This window comes from Ambystoma mexicanum, chromosome 14 (assembly GCF_040938575.1).
Source record: "Ambystoma mexicanum isolate Mex_15411 chromosome 14, UKY_AmexF1_1, whole genome shotgun sequence".
NCBI classification, from domain to species: Eukaryota; Metazoa; Chordata; class Amphibia; order Caudata; family Ambystomatidae; genus Ambystoma; species Ambystoma mexicanum.
In genome coordinates, this window is record NC_090940.1 from 485,012,466 (window position 1) to 485,040,388 (window position 27,923).

Genomic DNA, 27,923 nt, shown 5'->3' on the forward strand with positions numbered 1-27,923 from the left:
ACCCTAGTAGCTTAACTACAATGAGGCTGCCACCTCACTCTAGGAAATCCAGACTGCCTTGACATTGTAACCGCCTGAACTATGGGTTAGTTCCCTCCGTACGGACTCACTCCTACCACCTTTGACTATCGCTGTTCTTTCTGCTTGTTTCTCCCTTGTCGTTCTGATTCGCAGTGCACCCTAAAACCCCTTGCTAACATCCAAATCCCCAATTGGAAAGTCAAATCTTGCTGTTTTTGCTTTTTGCTGGAAAGTCAAATTTTGCTGCCCATTGCTAATTTCTCTGTACGTAGATTGTATGTTGCTTCTCTGTAATTTGCCGCCCAGTGACCTCACCAGTCTTGTTCCACACATACCTGCCATTGCCCCCTCCCCCCCATTGCTTCTCCCTCCTTCCCTCGCTTTCACTCCCATGGTGCTTTCTGGCTCCTCTTTTCCAACTGCTTCTCCATTGACTATCCTTCCCTTCTCACCAAGTGTGGCAGAAAGAAGTTCAAAAAGAATATCCTGGCCTCCAATCCTGGTCTTCCTATCGCCGACATACTCCAACGCTTCCTCCAGACAGACCCTCACTGACATCCTCTTTGTCATTCCTTCACCAGATCTATGGACTTTTCATATGATCTCTGTGCTCTGTCCTATCTCCTCCTCCCATTAATTGTGGTACTCGCTGGGAAGTTCTCATGGCTTCCTTCGACTCCTCTAAAGTCATCATAAATGTTTACCTTAATGGCACTGTCATGGTCCAAGGCCCTCAGGCCAATCTCGTCCTCTTTGATAGGCGCTTCCCCCGCCTCATCAATTTCCTCATCTCCTGCTGTCCCCTCCTTCCCACCTTTGGCTACCTTGCCCTCTCTCTCGCCTCCTGTGGCTCCTTCCTCTCTGCAGGGCGTACCCCTGATCTATACCTCTCCCCGGAAGGTCTTTAAGACTGGCAACCTTCTTCATCTTCCCACTTGCAACTCTCGCTCTTCTGTCACACTCCTCTGACATCTGCCACCTCTTTGACAAACTAGATCTTGGCATTGGCCTTACTGGTTCACGGCCAGCCCTATCACAAGCTTTGACACTCTCCTCCCTGATGGTTACAAGATCCTCTCTGCACCCAGATCCTTCCATCCAGGCGAGGGGTAGCCCTGATCTTTCCGGAGTGGATTCTTGCCTCGATCATTCCCACTCAGACCTACTCCTCTTTTGAATGTCTCTCTGTAGTCTCTCTCTTTCTCTCTGTCTCTCTGTCTCTCTCTCTTTCTTTCTCTCTCTTTCTTTCTCTCTTTCTTTCTCCTTCTCTCTCTCCTTCTCTCTCTCTTCAATAGCCATCTAGACTCTCCTTGTTCCTCCTCTTTACTCTTCCGTGACCCCTGCGACTCCCTCTCCCTGTCCATCCTCCCCTCCCTCTGGCCCGACTCACTCTGCAGGGTACACACTCAATGTCTTGATCTTCTCTGACCTCCCACCGTCCATCCCCCCCGACACTCCTCTCTCCTGGAGCGATCATTCCCTCCTCTCATCTCGCCACCCCCCCAGCCCCCCGGCCAAGCCTACCCTAACACTGCCACCTGCCTTCTCGGACATTTGGCCCATGAAGCATGTGTCATTTGAGTGATTCACCACCAATTCTCGTACCCCCTCCACCAAACCCCCCCTAACCCCTCTTCACCCCCACACACCTCCACCTCTGGCTGTCTCACATCCTGACACAGCCCTGTTTCTGCTCTACTCTTCAATTTCTAATGCTCTTGCCCCTGTCATGAGGCTTCGTTTGAAGTCCAAAGCCAAATGCAATTCCTGGTACGACTCTGACCTAGCTCCACTTCAACGTAAGTGTAGGGCGGCTGAGAGGAAATGGAGGGCTTCTTGTTCATCCTCTGACAAACTGGCCTGTCGCCTGCTCCAAAGGCAACACCGACTCTGCATTACCAACAAGAGAGCCCACATTTAAGCCTGTCTTTCTGCAGCATCTGACAACTCTGCCGAATTATTTAAAATCTGCAAGGAGCTGGCCAATCCTCCTGCAGTCTCTACCCTCCTGTAGCCTCCCAGGCTCTTTGCAATGCCCTTGCCTCTCACTTTATCAAAAAAACTCAGGACTTCCTGTCTACACTCTCCTCCCCTGCCCCTCCTCTCCCTCTGTGCTTTCTGACCTTCCTTCAGCCACCCCCACCTTCTTTCTCATCCTTTCCTCCCCTGATGAGGACGCTAGACAAGTCCGATCTATGAAAGCCTCGTCAAAACAGGTCCATCCCTGTTCCTCTAAAACAATTAAGGACCACATTGATACCCTCGCTCCGGCCCTTGCCAACTTCTGAAACCACTCCTTTGCCTGCCTCAGGATCCTTCCCATCCCTTCTGAAGCACTCTCTTGTGCATCCTCTTCTCAAGAAAACGCACAGCTGGAAAAGCTGGCCATCTCTCAGCTTAACTTCCATTCTAATTCTGTTGGCTGTCTCTACGACCAGCAGTCTGGCTTTAGAGCTGCCAGAAGTATGGAAACTGCTCTCCTGAACATCCGGGAAGATCTGCTCTCCAACCTTGACAAGAACACTCTCTTGGTCCTCATCCTACTTGATCAATCTTCTGCCTTTGTCACGGTCAACCATACCATCCTGCTCAACCGTCTCCATAATAAGTGTTAGGCAAAGTTTGTATGCAGTACCCTTTGGGACCACTACACACAACTAGGACTACAGGTGTAAGCAAAACCAACCTTTGGTATAAGTCTGTACTACAGTTTTTGGTAGCGGAGCTAGGCAGCCAGGCTCATCTCAAGAGGGGAATGTGAGCAGTGATGTTACAGAGGTCTACAATCACGGGTGTTCAAATAAACTTACACTCAAGGTTTCTTTGTCAAATACCTATGAATGTTTTATAACTGAGTTAAATAAATTAATAAGGAGGCAATATATTTGCACACAAATATACTTCAGTATTGTACACTCTAAGTTTCTGAGGCATTCAGAATACTTTGAAGGAGGAGCAAAAAGGCATAGGTTATCAGAACATAAAAAGAATACAATTATTTCTTAGACCGTGCAGATACTTTTGAGTTCACCAGAAGAGTCGATTCAATAGGCTAGGCCAAAGTCAATGGGCTGAAGTCTTGGATAGGATAAAGCAGTTCTGTTAAGTAAATGGAAAAGTCTCTGCCAAAGTTCTCAGAAGTAGTTTGTAAAAAGAATCATATGTTGGGTTACAAGCTGATTAGGCCTGCGAGTTGCCAAAGTTTCAAGCACTTTTACTGCAAGAGGGAAGGACTTTATTTCACAGTACCTTACAAATGAAGATAAAGATGCAGCTGAAGACTTTTGTTCCTGGCAGTTCCTGCAGATCTCGCGGTTCCTGGTCCTCAGTCGTGGGGACAAGAGGGGAGGACGTCGGGGGACTCCTGCACTTAACCGGGACCGTCGAAGGCTGGCACTTGGCAAACTTCAATTTCGGTTCCTGTGAGTAAAGCACACAAACTGGTGTCCCTCTCACTGGTTATACGGTTTCCTGCAGCACTCTGAGGAAATTCAACCACCTTCGAGATAAGGTGTCCAGGTGGCTTATTGTCTGGTTGATTGGTCCCACCAACTCAAAGGGAGAAGTCGTCCTTGAAGGGGCTTCTCTGTCGAGGTGAACTTGGCGATTCGGACCTGCAGCAGAGCTTCACCGGGCAAACCAACGGTCCAGGAGTTGCAGCAGCTGTCCTCTTCAAGCTCGTCTTCGGTTCTTTCATGCCAGTGGTCGACTCGCCCTTCCAAGCCAAGAGACTTGCCTTTTTATTCAGTTCTCTCCCATTCATTCCAGCCTCGCTGTCACTCACCCAGTAGGGTGGCTGTCCTGTTGAACAGTCAGCCAGCCAATCACCACTTAGTGCTTTTGTGTCTCCTAGGAGTCTAAGCACAGGGGGTTTCGGGCACCTCCCTCACTTCCTGCCCACCCCAGACACTCTGGCGCCAGAGCGGGTCTTCACTCCTGAAGCCTGCCAAAGGCGAATGAACAAAGGAACCAAACCTGGTTTGGCGTGCAGAGCAACTCTAGAAGGACCTTTCCACAAAAACATTGAAAAAAGACCGGGACCTGTTTTTACCGAGGGGGCTCAGGCGCCATCTTTAAAAACATGGCTGCCGCGATTTAATGCTACCGGTGTTCGCGGTCGGGAAAAATCATGGTCGTTCATTGTAAGACCACTGCCACAAGCCATTTCGAGAGGAAAGGGTAGCATTTCACTGCTACATGAGTCGCTAGACACAGGGGATACTACCTCCAGCACTCTATTGTAAGATGGGGTGTGCTGGGTCTAGGAATTTAAAGAGACTAGTAAAGGCAATTTCACTTTACTTACTCTGGGAAACAGTAGTTTATTCCAGAGAAGGTATTTAAAACTTGGGAAAGCCAGAAAAGGTTTCCCTGTGCCACTGCACTGTGGGTGCTGTGTGACACAAATGAAAAGATGATGCCTATGGAGCTGGTTAGACTCCATACCAAAGAAAACACAAGAGTAAAACACATTTCAAAACACAGAGTGGGAAAAATGGTCACATTCTCTCCAGGTAAAACAAATCAAGTCCTCAAGCAAAGTTGCTGGGGGTCTCTAAGGTGAAGGGGAATTGGCACATTTTTGAGAATTCTCCATAACAATAACATGGGTAACCCTGATCAAGCTCTGGCCTGGCTGACCTCTGTCCTGCTGATCGACCCTCCCAGGTCCAAATTGGGTCCTTCCTATCATCTATCTCTCGCTCTACTTGTGGTGTTGCCCAGGGTTCTAACCTCTCGCCCTTGCTTTTCATCCAATATCTAGCAAATCTCACCCACTGCATTTCTATTTTCTGCTCCAATTTCCAGTGCTATGCTTTTGACACTCAACTCATTTTCAGGCTGCCCTCGTCCACCTCCTCTCTTTCTCTCATCTCTGATTGCCTAACTGCCATCCAAGATCGTTGTGCTGCCAACTATCCTTGTTTGAATGCCAGCAAGACAGAGATCCTACTCATCGGCACACCTTCACCCTCCTTTCGCCTCACTCTCTGGCCAACCTCCCTTGGCCCTACCTCCACCTGTGAGGCAAAGAACCTCAGAGTCACCTTTGACTCCACGCTTTCATTCTCTGCCCACATCTCGGATGTCTCTAAAAAGTCAAATTTCCTACTGCACCTCCTCAGGGGTACTCTGCCTTTCTTCTCCTTCCCTCAGAAGCTCACTGTCTCTCAAGCTCTGGTTCGCTCTAGGTTGGACTATTGTAACAGCCTCTTTCTAACTCCTCCTGTAGAGACAGGAGGAGTTACTCTATGCCCTCTGCAACTAATCGAGAACAGGACTACGAGACTTGTCTTTGGCCTCAAGCCCTGGGATCATTTCTCTCCAGCTCTGAAATCTCTCCTTTGGCTCCAAGTTAATGCCAGGATTCAATTCAACACCCTCTGCATTGTCCACGAGGCTTTCTAAGGCCTGGGTCCAAAATACCTTCAGCTATCCCTCCGCAAATACCTCCCCTCCTGAGCTCTTCGCTCATCTACCTCCAACTCCCTCATGGACAATTGTTTCTCAAAGAAACAAGCTGGGGGTAGGTCTGTCTTCGGCTGGGGCCTCCCTCTGGGACAGCCTCACTGCCACTTTGAAACTTGAGGAGAACCATCTGCTGTTCTGGAAGCACCTCAAGACCTTCCTCTTTGCTTCTGCTTTTGCCTCCCTCTCCCCCGCTGATCTATTCTATTTCGGCACCGTGCACCTGGCCTACCCTCTGTCTTCGTGGCCCTGGTACCTGCTCACCCTGCCACCCTCCTGCACTGCCTTGCACTGGGGTCTGTATCTGTACCCATACAGTCCCACCCCATTTTTTTTCCTTCTGCACTTATCAAAGCACTTGCCACTTGCTGACTGCACTACCACTGTTTGTTGCCTTTATTATTTATCTGTTTTCTCCTTTGATCCACACTTTATATTCCCCCCCATGCACCTTCCCCCCTCTCCCATGCATTTGCACATTCTCAATGTCACTGGGCCTAGTAAGATTGTTGTTTTGTTCTCCTCTCTTCCCCTCTCTTGCCGCGCTCTGAAACACTTGTGTACGAGCGCGATTTAAATAAAATTTCAATAATTACTCCTAAATCGCAGCCGCGGCCCGACCATGCCGGAACCTGGAGAGACTGCCTTGACGGCCTATTTGCACCCTGGTGGATGTCGGAAAGTGGAGCCCGTGAGCCTGCTAGTTGTCCACCCCTTGAAGTGGGCGTATAGCTCTGTTTCGGCCCACGCCGAGAAGGGGAGGGTTGGGCAGCAATCGGCTGTGTTCCCTGCTCTGTGGCAGAGCACCCATCGCCCCTTTATCACCCTGCAGCCATGGAGGGTTTGCAGTGGTATCCCTGTGGTGGTTGCGGGGGGCACTGCCTGCCAACAGCAGAGGAGCCTGACATCCGCCAAGTCCTTCATGGGCCCAGTCAAAATATTGTGGATGGTGCATCTGCCCAGGACTGCTTCCCCTATGGTATTTTATACACCAGCCCCCAGTGGCTGCATCGGTGGGGCGAGTGTGTAAGGAGAGGGAGCCACCAGGACACATGGCAGCACTGGCGCTCTGCTGGAGGGCCTGTCAGCAGGCAGGTGTGCGCCCCTCCCCTTGGAGTAGGAGCCAGGTTTTTAGAGTTTTGAAGGACTTCTGCACCTTTGGCCTCGTGCCCCCCTGCCCGGTACTGGTGCTTTGAAGCACCCCAGTGGTGGGGAGCCTCCACCATTGCACAGCTAAAGCACCTGTGAAGGCTGGGGAAGTTCACTTTGTGGAAGCCACCCACAAAGCCCCCTGTCTGTGTGGGCCTGGGAGGGCTCGGCGGGCCCTCTACTCCTTTTCGAAGGACCCCAGGGAGTCGGGCTGCTCCCACAAACTTGAGCTTCTGCAACTCTAAGCACCCTGCACAATAGTTGTGAGTGATGGCAGGACATTGTTGTTGCCTCACCACTGACCCCAATGACTGCTGAACCAAGGTGTGCCTACACCATTCTGCCTTCCTTACCTTCCTTAAGCTCATGTATTCCTCTTTCCATCACATTTGTTGTCCCTTTTTGGAAATTCGAAGCCTGGTGTGTGTTTGTAACATCTTTGCATCCCATCTTGCATTGCATTTTGAGTCCCTTTTGCAACTACTAGGCAGTCTGCTGAGTTTGTGCTTGAACTGTGCTTTGCAGCCCCACTTTCTTCCAACTATCCTCCGCCGCCTCTATGGCACTCCCCATCACCCCCATCTTCTCTAACTGCTACACTATCACCTATCCTCCGTCTCATGAATTCTGGAAGAAAAAAGCTCAGACATCCTGACCACTAACCCTGGCATACCGATTGCAGACACCTATGTTGGTGCAACATCCAGACAAATCTTTGCTGATGTCCTCTTTTCTGTCCCCTCTCCAGATCTATAGACTCATCATCTCTACTCTCTCCTTTCACATCCTCACCCATTAATGGTGGCACTAAATGGGACGTCCTATTGGCGGGCGTTGCATCATCCAAGGTGTATCATTAATGTCTATTTTTCTGGCGTTTCTTGGTTCAAGGTCCTCAACCCAACCACCTCTTCTCTGACCAGTGCCTGCCGTCCCTCATTAACTCATTCCCACACCTGCTACTCCTACTCTCTGTCCCTCTCCCTACCCCCCAAATTCCCCAGAATGCTGTACCACGTCCCTGTGCCCCTCCTCGGAAGACCTTCAAAGGTGTAGACCTCTTGCATGTAGCCACGATTAATGCTTGTTTTGCCATCAAATACTCTGCCGACATCTGCCTCCTGCTTGAAGAGATTGACTTTGATATCCTTGCCCTCACAGAAACGGAGTTCAATGCTAGCTCATTCACTGCTTTTGACTTCTTTCTCCCTGATGGAAATAAGATCATCTCCAAGCCTTGTCCTAACTGTGCTGGCGGCGGGGTTGCTCTGATCTTCCCTGAGCGAGTCCCTTCTTCCCTCATACCCATCCAGCCTTACTCTTCCTTTGAGAGCCTCTTCTGCAAGCTGGTCATCTCTCCCACCTCCTCTCTGACCATTGCCACTATCTACAGGCCACCTGGCTCTACCACCTTGTTCCTCTCCGAATGGGACGATTTCTCCACCTCTCAACCACCAACTCCTTTTCATGGGCAATTTCAACATTGACCTTGATTCCTCAAATACAGCATCCACTCTCTTCCGTGACCTTTGCAACTTGCTCTCCCGCTCCGTTCCTTCTGGTCCTACCCACTCAGCTGGACAACACTCTTGAGGCCTTCATCCACACTGATCTTTCACTCTCCTCCCCACTGATGATCACCCCTCTCTCCTGGTTGGTCTAATCTCTCCTCTCACCTGGGTCTTCTGTGCTCTCCGACCGCACCTCTCCCAACCCTGAAAACCTTGTACACAAACCTCCATCGGATGAAAGGCGTGTCAGCTGCTGCCTTCGCATATACCTTCACCCCACTGCAGACTGTACTCTGCTCTCAGCAACCTCCATCTTGCTATTACTTGTCTTGCCTTGACATTCTTGCCCGAGTCATGAGGATCCATCTGAAACATGCCTCCAAGACCCGGTATGGCTCCGAACTTGCAGCCTTGAAACGCAAGTGCAGAGCTGCAGAACAGAAGTGGCAGACGTCCGGTTCACCTTCTGACAAACTGGCCTGTCGCCTTGTCATCCACAGCGCCAAGTCGCAGGAGTGGCACGAACCAACCACCCCGCTATGGTCTTGGAACCTGCAAGCCAAAACTTACACAGGCCTCCTGGACCACAGCATGGAATGAGGGTTAGAGTATTGTTGGTTGGTTAGGGGAGGGGAGTTGTAGGGAAACCAGTAAGAGGGTTAGATAGAGGTTGCGGATAGGGTAGGGGGGTTATAGAGAAAACTGATCTTTGCACACGTTTTTTTCCAGCTTCTGTGGATCCTCCCTCTTGCATACCATCAACACCTTTTTCTCTGCCTCACCTCCCTCTGAGATCCTCTATGCCCCCTCTATACTGTAACGCATCAACACACACAAGAGGGACACCAGAAACTTGAGAAGCATGGCAATACCCCTGTTGTGGTTACATTGGAAAGCATGCAAAACTTAGCTTTGGGTATGTGGTCCCTGTGGAGTGTTACCCTGTTGTCTCCAGTGGGCCCTCTAGTCCTGTGGTGCTGCCAGGTAGCACAGGAGCAGTTTCATGCTGAAAAAGAGACTGCATCAGGTTGAAATGAGGGCAAGGATCGGTCCTAGCCGCACGCGGCTTCATGTTAGCCGCATGTAGCTTGCGAGCACCCGACCTCACTCGGGAGTGTCTCCGATGTTGTGTGATCAAATGCGCAACATTGAGCAAATAAGGAGTAAAATAGTTTACAATCAGGTAAATTGGGAGTTAAGGCGTAAACAATCAGGTAAGTTATTCCCCTGCGTGAGCTTGGAGACTTGGCTTTGGCATGGGTGCAGGGGCTAAGGGGTTGGGGTTGAGTTGAGCCCCCTGCGCGACACCCTTTCCCGTTTGTTCCCCTGAGCGCTGCACTTATCTGTTAGGAGGGCGGGCCAGGCTGCTGCTCCGATGGGGCTGGGCTGGGCCCGTTGCTTTCCGTTCTTGGGCAGGAGCTGCTCTGCACACGTCCTCTCTGCGTGAAGACTCTAGCCTCGTGCTTTGAGTTGTGCGTTGCTGTGCAGCCTCTTTGGTGCTGGATTGTCCTGGGCTTGCTGGGAAACGTAGTTCTTGTACTCCCTTTTCCTGCATAATGGGCAAAGCAGTCTCCTGTAAGGCGGGACGCCCATTAATTTATGTTTTGGCTTTTTCTGCTCGCGTTATTTCTGCCACTGTTGCTGTTCCCCCATTTCTGCTGGTTTTCTCTTCGTACTTTGCTTTTTGCCCCTGCCACACCTGCTGCAAAGGCTATGTAGACTTTCCATCTGCACCAAGAAAAGGACCCACATCCAGGCTAACCTCCAGTGTTATGCAAATGATACACAACTCTACTTCAAAGTTCCCTCTGACTCTCTCCTTACTTCCTCCATCATTCCTGTCTGCCTATCTGCCATCCAGTCCTGGTTTACTTCCAATGACCTCTGCCTCAACGCCAGCAAGACTGAGATCTTTCCTGTCGGGACTCCTACTCCCACTTTCGTCGCCTCACAGATGGCCATCTTCTATGGGGTCTGCCCCCTTCTCCTTCATCTGAAGCTAGAAACCTTAGTGTTATCTTTGACTCCTCTTTCCTTCCTCCCTCACATTTAAGACCTTGCCAAGAAGTCCCACTTTCAACTACACCTCCTCAAAGGAATTCATCTTTCCTCACTTCCCCCAGAAGTTCAATGTCTCTGGAGCTCTGGATCTCTCTAGGCTAGACCACTGCAAGCGACCCTCTTCTTCACGACCCCTCCCGCTAATCCAAAATAGGGCTGAGAGACTTATCCTTGGCCTCAAGCCCAGGGACAGCATCTCTTCTGCCCTAAAAACCCTCCACTGGCTCCGGTTTGCTGTAAGGATCAAATTCAAATTCCTCTGCATCATCCATAAGGTTTTCTGGGGCCGGGGAACACGCTATCTAGAACTTGCCTTCACTAAATACTCTCCCTCCACATCTTTGTTTCTCCGGAACCAACTCTGTGTCAAGCGCTTTGCAAAATGGCGATCTGGTGGCCGATCTTTCCTCTGCAGGCTCCCTCCTATGCAACAGACTGCCCCCTTCCTCTTCGTCTTGAGCTGAATCTCCTCAAATTCCAGAAGCTCCTCAAGACTTTCCTCTTCTTCTCCTCCTCCTTCCATTCCTCCCTCCTCTGCTAAACACCACAGTTGCTGAGATTGGTGACCAGGGCCCTTGTCTGTCTTCTTCGGCCCTGACCTCCCACCCCCAATCGCCTTCAGCCTCCGCCGGCTCCCAGCACATGCCATGGCACCCACTGGCCTATTCCACCACATGCCGCAATTACCTATTTATTGGCAGCTGACCACTTACCTAGTCACATCCAGCTGCTCACCCCCTAGCACTTCCCTCTTGGTACACTTAGCACTTACCCACCCGCCCACTCCCTCGTCCCTTCTCTCTCTGCACTTGCTCATTCTGAATGCTCACAAGGCCTTGTAGGTCGCCTCTATTGTTTGATTTTCATTCCCATATCCCTTTCCTGACGCTCTGTGGGTGCTTTGAAACACAATTGATTTGATGTTTCAGTGCTTTACAAATGCACAATAAATAATTAAAATGTGGTGCTGCCCATTCATATTTTTGTGATTGCTTCTCGTTGCAGCAACACGGCAGAATTACTAGCTCCATTGATTCTAGGCCGCTTCGATGTCTGCGAAGTAAGCGGGTCTGAGGCAGTGCCCACTCTTTACCTGTTCAAGCAACCCTCATGTGGAATAGGCTGCGAGCAGACCTTATAATAAAGGCACTTCTGTTTAACCTCGCTTGTTAATCTTGCTATCTTTCTTTCTCGTCTTCTGCGCCCGATGCATGTGGGCTCCGGCTCATAACAAGAAAATCAATAAACTGACTCGGAAAAACACTGTCAAAAACCCACCCAAGTTCAGGACGTAAAGATGCAAGCACTCAATACTAAGGAGTGAGGAAAAAGGCAATTAAATACCACAATGCCCAAAAAGGATGCGAGAAACAGAATAAACAGCCTCTAGGGTTCCAAGAAATTGGCCAGGGGGCTGGGGCTTCCAACAGTACCGGAATCCGTTCTTGGTGGTTTGACAGCATCGAAGGAGGCTTTTTATTTATGTATATGCAACAGGTCTGGGAGCCCTTCTACTGAGAAGGAACACAGCCAAATAACCTGTTCTATGGGTAGGTTCCCACTCGGAAGGGTCTACAACCACGTATTAGCACACTACTTTACACAGAGGAGAATTGTCCAATTGCATATCAGTCTGGTACCACCCACCTGATGAATACAGTACCGAAATGCTTGGCAAGTCTCCTTTGTACCAACAGCAACCCCAGGCATGTGTTTTGTTCCTTATTGGGCCTCATCGGTAAGGTGAAGCCTATTGTTGTACGAGTGAGTAGAACCAGGTTTGGATGGTAGTGAGTCGTGTAGGTTTCCCTTATAGTTACCCCTTTGCAATAATTGCATCTGCTTTCTATTCTTATACCATCCCCTTTAATACTGCAGATTTCTTTAGTAGGTAACAAATTGAACCTAAACCTCACATTTATTTCTCCAGATGTAATTTGGGAATTTTACTAGCTATTGTTGGAGTGTGGTGTGACTAATCTAGCGATGCATTCACTATTTCCTGGGTAATGTCTCTCCTCATGAGGCAAGGGATAGACCGAAACGATATGACTCCACCCCTGTGGATGCCAATCTGCAGGAGGACCACATTGGTGTGCGGGGGGTGCCTGCCTCTGTATGGTGAAGATGGCTCACTAGAAGACGACCTGTCATACCTCCCCATGCCCCATTGTGAGGCATAATAGTCACCAGTCATTGCCTTGCCAGCGATATATAGCATATTGTAACTTCCTGTTATAAACCATAGGCAAATGCATACTTGTTACTGTGTGCCTACTGGGATGAGGAAGAGGGCCCGAATAATGACGATCGCACCTTGCTGAGAACCACGCAGTGCAGGCTAGTTAGTTCCGAATAGCTGACCAATGCCGGTAACTTTAAAGCACCATCCAAGCCTGGAAGATGGAAACTCGCCATACCCAAAGCTGGGAAACCGGAGGGACGCTGAGCAGACCAGAGAGCAGACAAGAGCGTGGCCATGTCGGAAGAGGCGGCTACGAGACCAGAGGCCCCTTGCATGGAAGTAATGAGAAAGAGAAGCAAGATGCACTCTACTGCGAGAGCCGATGCAGTGCGAGGACCGGGGAGCCTATGTGACGCTGGTCAAAAGACAAAGCTTGTCGCTGGGCAGCATGCAAACTGCGGTGAACGCTGAAGCAGCCAGGAGAGACCGGTGAGCCCACACAGGGAGATTGGGGCACTGGGGTGCTTTGAGCCGTACACTGCACGCCAATTCAAAGTAATTGGAAATCCTGCGACAACCCAAGCAGGGGAGCTGGGGGATCCTGGCAATCATGTGAAGTTGTAAATGAAAGGCGACAAAGTCCCACCTCTCGAATGTAAAATATGAACATATGAGTGTTACAACATTGGCAAAGTCCTGGCAGGAGGTTATACCAGGCACCGTGAATGCAAGTCTGGGACCCACACTCAAAATACAAATAGTCCAGTGTAAACCAAGTCCTAGCAGGAGAGTACACAGGCCTTTTTTTTTTCTTTTTTCCATGATTCAGGAGGGAGACTCTCACCTGTACTTTGCAGAAATGAAGGCAGAGGAGAAAGTGAAGAAACCATGTGAATGTGCGAAACCTTGGGGAATCTCTTGATATGAAATTCTTACCATATATTTGAAAGTGGAGGAACGGCTGAGAAGAGGAGAATATCCTCTTGGCGCGTATGAGGCTCTGAACTGTGAAATAACTAAAACTTTGGGAAGGTAAACCCCCTTCCAATGATGCTGGAACTCTCCCTTTTGGAACTTTTTAACTTGTGAACTACAGCCGGAGAACATTAAGCCCTTTTGCCCTTTGATAGGTTTAGTTCGTTAGGGTCTGCATAGGGTTTTGGGCATTGGATGGCCGACTTTTATTTTGGACATCTTGCCTGAGACCGTAGTTGGTTTTGTTAATGCAGGGAAAACCCTCATAGAGTTAGGGAAAAGTAGGCTTTTCTCCAGCCCATTTCTTTTAATAAAAGTTTTTCGCAAACACTGCCTCTGTGTCCACGTTTTACTTGCGATACTTCATACTATGTGCTTTTTTTTTTTCTTCTCTTCACCTCTAATCGCTTTATACCGTTTGTGTTTTATAAAGGGGTCTGTCATTTTTACCTATTCAAATTCTCTTAACTTTTTTTTTTACTTTCTCTAAATTCTGGACAAGTAGTTCAGTTTCAGTTCCTACTTCAACAATGTTGGTAAATTCCTCCACAACTGCCATAAGTGCTTTAGACACCCCTATTTTTCTACTTCTTGGGCAAAGATATCATAGAGGATTACTGATCTGATATAAAAATGTTGCCAATGATACCGCGTTGTATCCTGGTTCGTAGTGTGCAAGAGGGGGGATTTGGATACTCTATCCTCGAGGATTTATTTTGAAAAAATCTGCCCCTTATTTCAACATCCATAGTTCCTTGACTTGTTATGGGCACAAATAGAAAATCAAAGAATGGGGCCGTATCGGATCGAGAGTTTATATTCAATGGGGAAATTACTGAAGCTGGGGTCTTGTTTGCAGACAGTGGTTACTACCAAGGAGGCTGTTACATCAATGATATTGGGGAGTGGGCAGGGATTGTTCATGTATAGGGAGGCTTCCATTTGGCACAATCCAGGTTTGCAGATCAATAACATTGTTATGTTGGAGGAGTTGGATTAGTAGAGGTGTATTGTTAATTGGGGATGTCTGGTGTGATGATAGTATGGTGGCTTTTGTGAAATTAGGAGAGAAATGTGGCTTGCATAAGTGAGAGTTGAGGACATATGGTTTGTTGACGGCCTTGATTTCAGAAAGACAACAGATGTTAGACGTTCCACTGACGCAGAGGCCGGACGGGTGTAACCTTCCAAATCTGTGCCATATAAGGTGTCCACCTTTTTTAAACATTTCCCATTAGAGGCTCATTTGGCTGTATCATGTGATAAGTTGAGACTTACTTGGTCTGAGGAACTGGGTAGGGTTATTTCAATAAAGTAATAGGAGAGTCTGTGGAAGGTTCCTATCAGGGCGAAAGTTGACTTGAATTTACGTTAGAGGAAATAGGGTCTTCCGACGTATTCCATATCTATGTAATCACCACAGCTGTGCTGCTTCGGAAAATCGTCTGCGTCCTGCGTCGATACGCCGCCCTCGAGGACCTCCTCCGACGGCCGACGTCACTGGATGTTATAAGTAGGACACACGACGACTGTAGCCTCAGATCTGTTTTTTCCGCCAACGTGTTCGCTTTGGAGATCTCGGCACACCTCGACTCTGTTCTTTCTCGGTTCTTCGAACCTGTTCGTATTGTGACGTCTTTCTTCGTGAAGATGTCTACCATATCTTCCACACCGCGTCCGGGCTTTAGGAAGTGCAGGGACTGGGACTGTGCGTCCAAGATGTCGGTAACGGACTCGCACGACACCTGCCTCTGGTGCCTCGGGGAGGCCCATGACACGGATGACTATGTCGACTGCCAGTCGCTCACGTCCAAAGCCTTGCGGGAGCGCAAGAAGTTATCGGTAGGTAAGGTGTCCAAGCCACAGAAGTCAAGGTCTGTGGGGCTTTCGACAGACGATTCGAGGGGCGACTCTCTGTGTCGTTGTCGGAAGTCCAGTGGGTCTCGGTCCCGGAGTTGGTCCCGCCACTCCTCTGCCTCTTCGAGGCACTCCCGGAAGAGCCGTCATCGGTCGCCTTCCCCGTCCTCATTCGAGGACTCCGCCCGTCGGCGGGTCGCTTACCCCACCAAGCATGCGACGCCGGAGGAATGGGGTTCCTTCGGGAAGAAAATGTTGGCGATTCTCGAATCGCAGGGCACTGGTCCGTCCGAGCCTCTGAGTGGGGTTGGTTGTGATCGGTCGAGAGACACTGCTCGCACACCTTCGGGCTCGGGTGGTCGGCACGATTCGCGGGAGAGGTCCCGCTCGCACAAGGGGAATCGTTCTCGTCATGCCAGTTTCAGGTCCCGGTCCTGGTCCTTGATGCGCTCGAGACCGTGTGCACCTGTGGTGTCTTCGAGGAAGACGGCGACGAGGTCGTCGATGGACTCTTTCGAGGCCCTGCCTCCAAAGAAGTCGTCTACTCTATCGGCGCCCTGGCCTGTCGAGGGACACGCTTGGGGCTTCGGCCTCGGACTGTGTTGACGCCATCGATGCTCTCGACGGCGATTTCATTCAACGCCTTTCGAGGCTGTTTCGACGGGGATTCCCCGGGGCTCGGTGGAACCACCTAGAAAGGCTCTGGCAAAGGTCAAGCATGGCTTTGTTCCACATTCTGTGCCTTCTTACCGCCAGCTTGAGTTTATTTCAGAGGTGGATGAGGGCTCTTATGATGGCATGGTTCCGGATACGGTGCGGGATGAGATTCGCTCGGGCCATAGCCAAATTTAGGACCTGCGGCAGTCCCTGCATGATGCCAGTGGGCTGGACACCTCTCCGGAGGTGGAGTTTTGTGGGCCTGAGCCTGGCACTCATGCCGACTCCTCGTACCGGCGCCTTATGTCCAGGATCACCGAGTACTTGGGGTGATCTGCTCCCCCAGGGGATTTTCTTCAGGATGACCTTACGTATATCCTCGACCAAGATCCACCAACTGACCTGGTACTGCCGTTCCATATGGCTCTACAAAGGAGGGTGGCGGCGGCTTGGACTGCTCCGGAGAGTCTCCCGGCAGTGGGCAAGTCTTTGCCGTGAAAATACCGCCCAGCCAGTAGCGACCCCTGCTACTTGACCAAGCACCCCACTCCGGAGAGTTTGGTGGTGCAGGCGGCTACGTCCCCGGCAAAGCAGGCGTCGTATCCTACCATCCCTCCTGATGGGGACGACAAGCGTTTTGACGGCTGGGCGAAGAAAGTGTTTTCTTCAGGGGGTATGGTGCTTCAGGTGGCTAACTCAGTTTGTGCCTTGTCACGTTTCACGCACACTCTGTGGAACTGTTTCCTTAGCGGCTGAACATATTCCCGAAGGGGACGAACGGGATGGTTTCCTTGCCATGGTTCAGGATGACGAGGATGCCATGTGTGAGGCCGTTCAGTCGGGTTTGGACATGGCAGATTGCGTCAGCCGGTCCATGGCAGCGAGCACCGTGATACGCAGATTTGCGTGGTTGCGGAAGTCGGTTTGCTCCTGATGTGCAGGCCCGGCTCCTTAACATGCCCTTTGACGGGGAACATCTTTTTGGCAGCAAGGCTGACGAGAGCCTTGAGAGGTTGCAGACCTCCAAAGCTGCAGCGAAGTCGTTGGGTGCTACAGTTCGCCAACCTACGCCTTTTTGTCCTAGGGGACAGCAATGGAGGGGAGGTTCCTTTCGTTATTACTCCTCCTTTGGTAAAGCGAGAGGAGCTGCCAGTCAAAGGGGCCACCGTAGGAGTGCCAGAGGTGGAAAACAAGGTACTCGTGGTGCCACGGCCGCTTGGGCTGTTGCCTCTTTGCCCTTAGGCAACGCCGCAGCCCCTTCAGCTCAGTCATGAGGCAATGTCCCATGGTTCGCCGGTTGGGTGAAGGCTGGCGCAGCATCTTGCAGAGTGGCGCCCCATTACTTCAGATGTGTGGGTTCTGGAGATCATAACTCATGGCTACTGTCTTTCTTTCCGGCAGAGGCCTCAAGCCAATCCACCGGGGAATCTCTCATTGAAGAGTCTGGATCTGCTCCTTGCGCATGAAATTCAATCCCTGCTGGAGAAAGGCGCCATAGAACTGGTGCCTGTAGCGGAGAGGAACAAGGGATGGTATTCCCCTTATTTTTCCAAGAAAGACGGGGGTTTGAGACCCATCATGGACTTGCGCGGTTTGAACAAACTCCTCAGAAAGGACAAGTTCAAGATGGTTACTCTTTCTCAAGTCCTCTAGGCCCTTCAGCTTCAGGACTGGTTGGTGTCTCTCGACCTCAAGGACGATTATTTTCATGTGCCGACACACCCAAAGCACAAGAAGTACCTGAGGTTTGCGGTTGGCGACTCGCACTTTCAGTTTCGGGTCTTGCCGTTCGGATTGACCTCCGCCCGAGGGTCTTCACCAAGCTCATGGTAGTGGTGACAGCGCGCCTCAGGAAAGGGGGGATTCACGTCTACCCCTAGCTGGACGATTGGTTGATGTGCGCTCTCCCCAGCAAGTCCTGGATCATCTGTCTGTCACCTGCCACTCCCTCCACAAGCTGGGCTTCTCCCTCAACTTAAAGAAGTCCCATTTGACACCTACTCAGAGGCTCCAGTACATCGGAGCTGTGCTCGACACGTCCCTGGGGCAGTGTTTTCTCCCCAGGTGAGGGCTCATCACATTCAGCAGATGGTGCACAAGTTTCAGCTTGCCCAGAGTCTCCCAGCATTCGAGTTCTTGAGATTGCTCGGCCTCATGGCATCCTGCATTCTTCTGGTGCCAGAGGCCAGGTTGCAAATGAGATCTTTGCAATGGGCACTAAACTCCAGTGGTCTCAGTCCTCCGGCAGGTTGTCGGACCCTGTTCAGGTGCAGTCCTCGGTCGCCCAGGACCTTCTGTGGTGGGCCGTCGAAGACCATCTGATGAAGGGGGCTCCATTTTGGTTACCCTGGCCGGAGGTGATGATCATGGCGGACGCATCCCTCACGGAATGGGGAGCTCATGCCAACGCGTTCAGTCAGCGGTCGTTGGTCTCCATCGGAGTCCAGACTCCATATCAATCTGTTGGAGCTGAGGGCCGTCAGGCTAGCCCTGAAGGCTTTTCTACCGACTGGGCGAGGGAAGAATGTCCTGATCCTGACGGACAACACGGTGGCCATGCACTACCTCAACAAAATGGGGGGGTGGGCAGGGTCACTTCCTCTGTGCAGGGAGGCAATGAAGCTCTGGTTCTGGGCAATCCAGCAGGAAGTTTCGATCTCGGCAGTTCATCTGGCCGGAGACGAAAATGAGACGGCGGACACTCTGAGCAGGCAGAGCGCGATCTCTCACGAGTGGGAGTTGGCTCAGGAGATTCTCCTGGAGATCTTCGCCCTTTGGGGGACCCCTCAAGTGGATCTCTTCGCCTCCAGTGTCAACCGGAAGTGCAAGAGGTTCTGCTCGTGGGAATTTCCTCCAAAAGCAGCCTTAGGAGACGCATTTGTGATGGAGTGGTCATTCCCACTCCTGTACACGTTTCCTCCAGCCCCCGTCATCCCGCAAGTACTGCAGAGGCTACGGAGGTTCGGTTCCCGGATGATCCTCATTGCTCCGGCGTGGGCCCGGAGGATGTGGTACCCGCACCTCTCGACTTGTCCATCTGCCCTCCACGTCGTCTTCCCTACCGAGACAATCTGCTCTCACGGGAGGGGGATCGGGTTCTCCATCCAGAGGTCAGATCCCTCAACCTTCACGCTTGGTTTCTGAAAGGTTGAGGTATAAGGATTGGGACCTCCCTGAAGACGTAATGGAGGTGTTGCTCTCGGCCAGACAGCCCGCAACAAAGTCCCTGTACCATTGCTGTAAGTTCTGCGACTGGTGCAGGGTTATGAATGTGGATCCTTTTGCATGTGACATTCCCATGGTTCTGTCTTTTTTGCTTTCTTTGGCCCACAGGGGCTTGCAAGTGGGTACCGTTAAAGGTTACCTGGCGGCGCTGTCCATGTTTAAGCGCTCGTCTGAAGAGTGTTCCTATTTTAAAATTACTTTTAATTTCTCCGTTTCTGAAAGGGCTCACTAATGTGTTCCCTCCGTCACCTTTCCAGGTGCCCGGTTGGGATTTGAACCTTGTTATCAAGTTTCTGATGGGTGCTCCGTATGAGCCTTTGCATTCATGCCCTTTGAGACTGTTAACTCTTAAAACTGTATTTTTGGTTGCTGTCACTTCCGCTCGCAGAGTGAGTGAGTGAGTTACAGGCACTTTCAGTTAAGCCACCCTTCACTGTGTTTCAGAAGGACAGGGTTGTCCTTAGAGTACGTCCTTCCTTTCTTCCGAAGGTGGTGTCGGAATTTCATTTAGGCCAGAAGGTTGTTCTTCCGGCGTTTTATCCTCCTCAACATCCTGGTAAGGAACAGGAGAGGCTCCATAGGCTTGATCCTAGGAGAGCGTTAAGCTTTTATATTTCACTCATGTCCCGGGTCAGAGTGGACAATCAACTCTTCATTGGTTACGCTGGAAAGTGTTTCGGACAAGCTGTGACGAACAGACTTTGTCTCGCTGGATTATTTTGCTATCTCTGAGTGTTACCGCTTGGCGGGTAAGGACCCACCGGTCGGATTGCGGGTCCATTCTACCAGGGGTATGGCTGCCTCTACTGCCCTTCATAGGGGTGTTCCTATCCGTAACATCTGTGATGCAACCTCCTGGGCTTCGGTACATACTTTTGAACATCACTACTCCCTCGATCCATCGATGGGCAGGATCTGGCCTTTGGCAAGGCGGTCCTTTACTCCGCAATTTGATTGGGCATTCTAAATTTCTGTTTTCTAAATTATTTTCCCACCTCCTTGCATTGGTTCTGCTTTGGGAGCCTGTCATAGATATGGAATACGTCAGAGGACCCAATCCCCTCGAAGAACCAGTTACTCTCTTACCTGGTAACTTTCTTTCGATGGGATGGTCCGACGATGTATTCCATATCGCTCCCTCCCTGCCTTCCCCGCTACAGAATTTCTTATGCGATTGCAGCTTACGTTTCCACAAGGCTTTGTGTGTCAGACTGGCAGACGACTGGTGCCACACGTTCTGGGGAAAAAACTACAACTGAGGCTACGGGCGTCGTGCGTCCTACTTATAACATCCAGTGACGTCGGCCGTCGGAGGAGGTCCTCTAGGGCGGCGTATCAACGTCATCGGCGTAGGACGAGGACGCAGACGCCAAAGATTTTCCGAAGCAGCACAGCTGTGGTGATTACATGTCGTAGATTTGGAATACGTCGTCGGACCATCCCATCGAAAGAACGTTACCAGGTAAGAGAGTAACTTGTTCTTCTATTCACCAGAAGATATTGGGGCGCCTTCATTGGACACCGGTCGGGATGCACAGATTGGGATTGGTAGGGAGTGAAAATTGCTGGGGATGCCCGAAGGAGAAAGGTACCCTGTCACATATGATGTGGAACTGTGACCGGGTGAGGGATTTTTGGAATGACGTTTTGGATAGAATTGATTTGATATGGAATGTTATATTTCTGACAACTGCATCTACAGCGATTTTGAAATCCCCAAAATATTGTAGGTTTATTGATTGATTGTACGGCATTAGGTTGGATTTACAATGTCCCCTTGGTCGTAAGAAGGCAAATACTAAGTCTGGAAAACCAGGAAGAAGCCATGTGTGGCAGAATGGCTTGTTAATGTGCAGGTTCTCTCAAATTTTGGAAAGGTTAAGTATGGTAAGCAGCATAGGGAAGATGTTTATATGGAAGAATGGGGACAGTTAATGCATTTTATGAGTAATGTTTAGATAGAGTGTTTGTGACTTTGCTTGATGTCTGGTGGGGTTTTGTGTTGAGTAAGAGTCTTGTCATGTCTTATGTTTTGTGTTTCATTAGTTTATGGAACTGTTTATTATTTAACCATTGTTTGCTATTAGTGATTTGGATTCATTGTTCACCTTATATGTACTATGATTTCTTATTTAATTGCTTAGAATTATGGTTTTACTTTGGTGTACTACATATGTTGCTTATATCTTGATTGCGTATTTGTTAGTGCTTTTCATAAACTTTAAATAAAGTGTTTAAAAAAATTAATAACGTTGCCAAATACCATTAACATTTGCCACTTAATCAAAGCTGACCAGGGCAGAAGCCCTAATTCGTATGTTATAATGGATATCGCAACACATGCTGGACATTGTAAGACGCCTCTCCACAACAAGCCTACTAACTTGTAACATTGTGTAGTTCCCAGTTGATCATTCTGTTTTAACCCATATAGAAGTGTAGGAAATCCCTGTAATATTTCATAACCGTCAACCATGAGAATTGTCCTTATGACATTTTCTTCAGTCTTGCTGTACACATTTTCTTTTGTCCTTAATCTTCCCAACTCTGCCGCAGCTGACATATGATTTGTAAAGATAAACCCAAAATATAGCAAGATTTTAACTTGCTCAAGAATTCCATCTTTAATATACCAGGAATATTTAACAATTTTTCCAGATCTATAGAATGTTATTACCTTCGATTTCCTAGTATTACTAACAGTCATTGGAATCTGCATATTCCTGAAAACCTTTTAACCTTTTTTGAATTCCAATAGGGGTTTAATCTAATAACATTGTCAGCGTAGGCTAACCATGTTATTTTGAGTTGGTCAAGGCACAGGAAATAATTGTTTTTAGATTGAATAGTTATGGCGCCAATACACAACTTTGTCTCGTTCATTTTTCTGTGGAATTGGCAATAAGAGACACCTGATGGACAAGCCTAACCTGAATTTTTGTGTCCATATGTAATGATCCCATTATATTTAATAAACTATGGGGCATTCCCCGATGTGCAAGCTTGGACCATAATGGAGGTCTATCAATGGTGTGAAACACAGCTTTGAGGTCAATACTGGCTGCTTAAAAAGAACATCTCTGAGCAATGGCTTAATTTTTCCGAAGATTTAACACTAGGCCATTTGTTATCTCCATGTATTTCCGGATCCCTGTCTGGTGTATTCTGTGACTATGGGTAATGCGTACCTATTCCTCTACCTCCTGCAAAGCCTGTTTATTCTGGTAGAACTCATTGCCTTAATAGTGGCCACATATTATATTTGTACCATGTCTTGGTGTTAAATTTGACAAGGCTTTAGAGGATTTTAAAGACTTGTTCTATGTCCTTACTGGTAAAACTTAATAGCCAGGGAGTTACGCATGAGGCTGTAGATGTGTTGACTTCTCTGCCCAGGGGAGCTGTATATACTTCCTTTTAGTACAAGCACAATTCTCGGTCTGATATAGATTGGCGTGTACTTCACCCGGTGTCTCAGAAGTACGATGAATCAGTTGGCAAACACTTGGTGTCTTTATTTGCTAGAATATGGATAAATAATTTGTTAGCCTGTTGCTGTTTTAGATATTTTCTCAACCAACTATTGAATTGTAGTTTGGCCAGATTTCTAGAGGATATTACATAGCAAGGAGGCCGGGGATGGGAGAAGAATACGTTTATGTGCATGTAGGTATAGGATGTATAAAGCATAAACCTAGCTGGGCAGTGACTGAGCATCGAATTTAGAGGGATGAACAGTAGTAGGGTAGGGGGGTAGTGGAGAAGCTATAGTGAGTATGAGGAACATTTTATTTTGTGCAAGGTTGAAGGAATGAAGATGCAAAGCAATCCTGCTCTGGGATAGAAATAGCAAATCGGCCATAGCTAATTTTTGGTATTGACACAATCCTGTGCATCGCTAGTTTGGGGTGCTGCTTGTTTGTTTTTCTGCTTTAATGCCTTTCTTTTTCTGATCTAAATCCTCTGTCATGCCCTTTTTATTCGTAAGAGCAAGCTATTTAAGTTCTATTGATTGTGTATTGGTAGTGCTGCATAATTGCAAGGCTTCATATTATGCAGTTGCTTTTATTTAAAGCGCACACCTACTGCAAGAGCAGTGGAGCGCTGTACAAGGTTTGCATAGTGCATTATTCAGGAATGCATTATGGATTGCAAGTTTAAAAATTGCTTGGAGCTGTTTAGCTCCTGCCAGTATCCTAGAGTAGAGCCTGGTGGGCCTGATAGCTACAAGGTGGTACACTTGGCTGCCCAGACCAACTGGTGATCTACAAACCTACCTATGTGACATTAACTGTTTGTGTTTGGGAATGTGTATAAATGAACATTGGGATGCATCCCGAAGAAATTGCGAGCGTAATTGGTCATGTATAATTGATAGTTATGATTCGTATTTTAGAAACCGAAGTTACATTTGTGGAACATTACATGAGCGCTCTTACTCGTTGAGTGATGTTGAACACACAGAGGCTGCTTTCTGCCCTTGATAGTCAAATCCTTATTTCGATCCCTGTATTGCACACCTTCAATCTTTTGGTTGGTTTACAACCCTTCCACCTGTGATGCAAGGCTATTCCTAGGAATCTCAATCCCTATTCAGAACCATCAAGCAATTGCATTTGTGATTAAGCATTAGCTGAAATGCTTGTATTTTGGGATGACTTAAGTGGCACTATGGAATATGTGACTTGTTAACTGAAAGGGCCTCTTCTACTTATACACTACAGGTAGGTTTTTGTGACTGGATTTTGTTTAACCCACCACAATATTTATGGTGTTTGGTGAACATGCCTTTCTGCTCCTGTCGGTACTAAGACATCTCATTGCACCACCTTGATATCCCAAATCAGGGTGGACCGCATATGTGGTTGTCTGCCTCTGAGAGTGGTGGGCTGTCTTGGTTGATGGGTATGCTTTGCAATATGTGGGAACTATTGGTCACTGATAAAGTAACAATTATTTTTTTGTTTATTCTTTTAGTTAAGAAGTGGACAGCGGCTAAGAAGCTAAAATACCTGGGTGTGCCTAAATACTGGGGATCTGGACTTCATGATAAAAATGGAAGCAGGTAACGTTGGCATTCGTGACTATTTGGTCCATATGGTAGATGTTAGTGGGGATTGCACCAACTAGTAGTGGTATATCTGTATGCCTGAATCTCCTCGTTTATTTAACTTAGAAGGTCAGTATACGTTGGAGGCTTTGGGTTAGCAATTTCAAGTAGTAACAAGCTATAAAATCACTCACCTCCTCAGTTCCCCACATGCAGACGGCACACACAATTGGGACCCTGTGATTTCAGAAATCCACATTTCATCAATGTCTTGTTGCTATGGTGAGATGGAAACATATGAATGTGAGCTTTAAATTGTCCCAAGTGTGCAAACCCCACTCAGTCACATGTTTAGAGATACACCATAGCTGAGGAGCATAGTGCGGCAGTCGTCGCACTATAGTTACGCTGAGTAACCTGAGCAATAGGATATCTGAACATTCTATTGCTAATAGCTTTTGACTTGCATGATAGATTCGGCTGATATTTTCCAGACAAAGGTTTTCACGGTGCCACCCCAGTTTGCAAATTATGGGAAAGATTTGTTTAAGAAAGCTCAGCCTACTCCTGTCATTTTCCCAAAGAGGAAAAAGGGCACATTTTGTCAAGCCAGAGCACAAGAAAATACTTTCGTAATACTGGGGGAAGCTGAAAATGAAAAGTGCTCAAAATGATATTTGGACGAAGAAAAAGGATGAAATTGCATCTGGCTACAGGTGGGGAGGGGAAAGAGGCTTGGCAAATGATTAATTCAAACATTTCTAGCCATCGCCTTTTTGTTTTGCTTAAGTCGCACCGAGTGGGATGGGTATGCCCAGATGTGGGTCCTGAGCCTGCTGGGCCTAGAGACCCAATCTACTCCTCACTGATGATGCCCAACAAGGACAAAACATGTTTGGAGATGATTGTGGTCTTGTGCAGAAGGGATGTGACCATGCTGTTCGGGCTGGCCTCCCCCTTTTGGGATGAGACCAAGCCTGATTTGCATATGGTTTGTCCCCTTCTGTAATGGCTTGGCTCTGGTGGGTTGTCCAGAGCTGTGCCTGTGGTTATGATTAATTCAAAACCTTACAGCTTTGCCTTTTGCTTTTTCCGACAGATTGGGGGTGGTCTGAGTAGCCAGTTGGCGTTCTAATGTTTTCGGATTATTGGGGGAATCTCACAAGGTTCTTGCAGTAATCACGCAAGATACTCTCAAAAGAAAATGTCACATGAAGCAAAGAGTTTAAGGGGTTAATGGGACCGGGCTAGGGAGGGGAATATGCAGCTGAAGGGACTCGGGGTGCCGAAAAGAGGGGGCACTTGGTGGTTTCCTGTGAAGACAAGGAATTGTTTATTTTTATTTTCAGCATTTCCACCTCATCTGGGGAATACCACGGGCATGGGTAGTTCATTGCTGCTGTATCTGTACTTCATTGCCATTATCATGTGTGACTCATAAGAGAGTGGGGGGGGTGGCGGGCAAAGGAACCTCTTGGTGCAACATGCGCAGTGTACAAAGCCGAAGGCCATGGCTAGTGGGCTTGAAATAAACCTAGTGTTTAAAAATATACAGTGGGCACGCCCGAAGGCTATGCTCACTGACCAAGGCGTAAACCCATGACTAGTTGGTTCCAAGGCAACCGACAGGTGGAACATGTACGTTGGCAATGAATAAACTTCCGTATAACAATAACCTTGAAATTCACTAAAATCTGAAATATATAAAATAAACAAAATTGTACCACTGAACTTGTCATGTGTATAGTCAACCGAACAAGCAGATTGTGGAACAAAAATCCAGGGCACTCGATCAGCGCTATTAAAACATAATAAAAAATGTATTCAGTTCAAATCTTAAATCGCATCATCGCAGACATGGACTTACTGAGAAACAAAACCTAGGAGTCAACACTCCTCGGGTCACCACGCGTTCCACCCCTCCTTCAGGGCTTCATCAGGTGTAGTTCTACTAAGTTTTCAGGCTCCATTATATAAATTTCTCCTAGGTCACACCCCTATCATCTGACTCATTAGTTTGCGCGATCATGTCATCACACTTTAAATGGCGCTCCCGTTAATACTAATCTGGGTGCCAATTTGGAGTTACTTGCACTCCCTCTTAGTGTTTATATTATCTAGATAGATTTAAAATTCCTGTTCTATCTGGGGGTAGGATACCCACCCTTGATAACGGGGACTTGCCGGAAACTACCAAAACATGTCAGTTGTTAATTGTGCCTGGTAAATGATAAATCATTTAGGGAGACTGTAATCCTTGGAAATATCTGTGTTGCTGGTGCATCTATAGGTACAGGAAACTCCCTCCAAGACTCATTAAAGGCAAATAAAAATGTTTATGGCTACCGCACCTTGTGCTAACACCCCGCTAGTGTCAATGGCTCCAGTTGGCTGGCACCTTGCTTTCGTATTTAGTTGGTCTCGTACCCAAGTGGGTAGAGTATTAACATGTTCCCATCAATCAATCTGTTGTGGAGGTAAAGAATCCCCAGTTAGGATGGTTTTCTACCAATGTGACTCTGAGGTTTTTAGGTTTTAGATTACGAAATAGAGTATCTACTTTAGCTGTCCATCGAATGTACTGCCAGTTCTTTGCCTGTGTTATGGCCCTTAGGTTTTTGCGTGTTACATTTTAATAATCAACTTAGATTCCAGTTGAGGCATCTTTCTGGTTTTTTTTTTTGTTTTTTTTGGGGGTTTTTTTGGGTTTTTTTTTTTTTGCTCCTGTGCTCTGGAATGTGAGCCAGGGCAGTGTATTTAAGCAAAGAGGCATCACTACTGTGTTTTTCGTCAAAATGTATTGCTAGCGGATAATTGACACCCTTATTTTTCATAGCTCTGTAGTGTTGTAGTATCCTTATTTTCAGTGGTCAGATTGTTGATTCAATGTGCATGAGGTCACAGGGACATAGTATGGCATATACCACAAACCTGGTAGTACATGTGATGGTCTCTTTGATCTCCCAGCTTTCTTTTATCTCCACCATATTCGATTTTCGAACCTTGTATAGCTTGATTACATATTTTACAAATATTACATGTTTTAAATCCCTTTTTGGCTCTTGATCCTTTTTTAACTACTTCTGAACAAGTCACTCAGTGCTATATATTCTTTGGTAGATCTCGCCTTCGATAATGTTATTTTGGGATGAGGTCCAACCTATCTAGCCAAGTCTGGATCCGCCTGCAATATTGGTCAATGCTTGGTGAGGATAGATCGGAGTTGCCCGGCTCTTTTCGAGAAGGGGGTGATCTCGCCACATCCTTTTCTCTATCTTCCATCTTATTTTTTTTTTTATTTTATTTTGTAGTACCTGTTCTCTGTCTTGCTTGCTTTCAACAGGAGCAAATTCATATCTTTATCTTCATAGCCTCTTCATCTAAATCTGGGTGCAATATTTCTGGATTCTTCAAAGTCCAGATTCCTCAAACGGTTTCTTTTTGCTCGTAGAAGTTCTCCAAAGGGAATTCTTTTGATCAAGGCCTTGGGGTGATGACCTTTAGCTTGTAAAACAGAGTTGGATGCTGCAGGTTTTCTGTAAAATTTACTCTATAATATATCTCCTTCTGGAAACAGCCCTACATCTAGAAATATCAGCTCTTCCTTACTTTTTGTCATGGTTAGATGTAGCTTTAGAGAAGTGCAGTTTAGTTCAGTTATGTATTCATCTAGTTGTTAAACAGGGCCTTTCCCGACGACAAATGAGGTCATCAATGAAACCATACCAACAAATTATTTGTTCGACATGGCAATCAGTATTTT

At 47.9% G+C, this 27,923-nt stretch overlaps 1 protein-coding gene across 2 annotated transcripts in view; it reads left to right on the plus strand.

Annotated features, from left to right (window-relative positions):
- VRK1 (VRK serine/threonine kinase 1) overlaps window positions 1-27,923 on the plus strand; it is a 351,956-nt gene that overhangs the window by 117,079 nt on the left and 206,954 nt on the right. For both annotated transcript variants that reach the window (XM_069637723.1, XM_069637725.1), the window contains exon 5: window positions 24,088-24,175. In XM_069637723.1, the coding sequence (XP_069493824.1) occupies window positions 24,088-24,175 (88 nt within the window). The remainder of the gene's footprint in view (window positions 1-24,087; window positions 24,176-27,923) is intronic.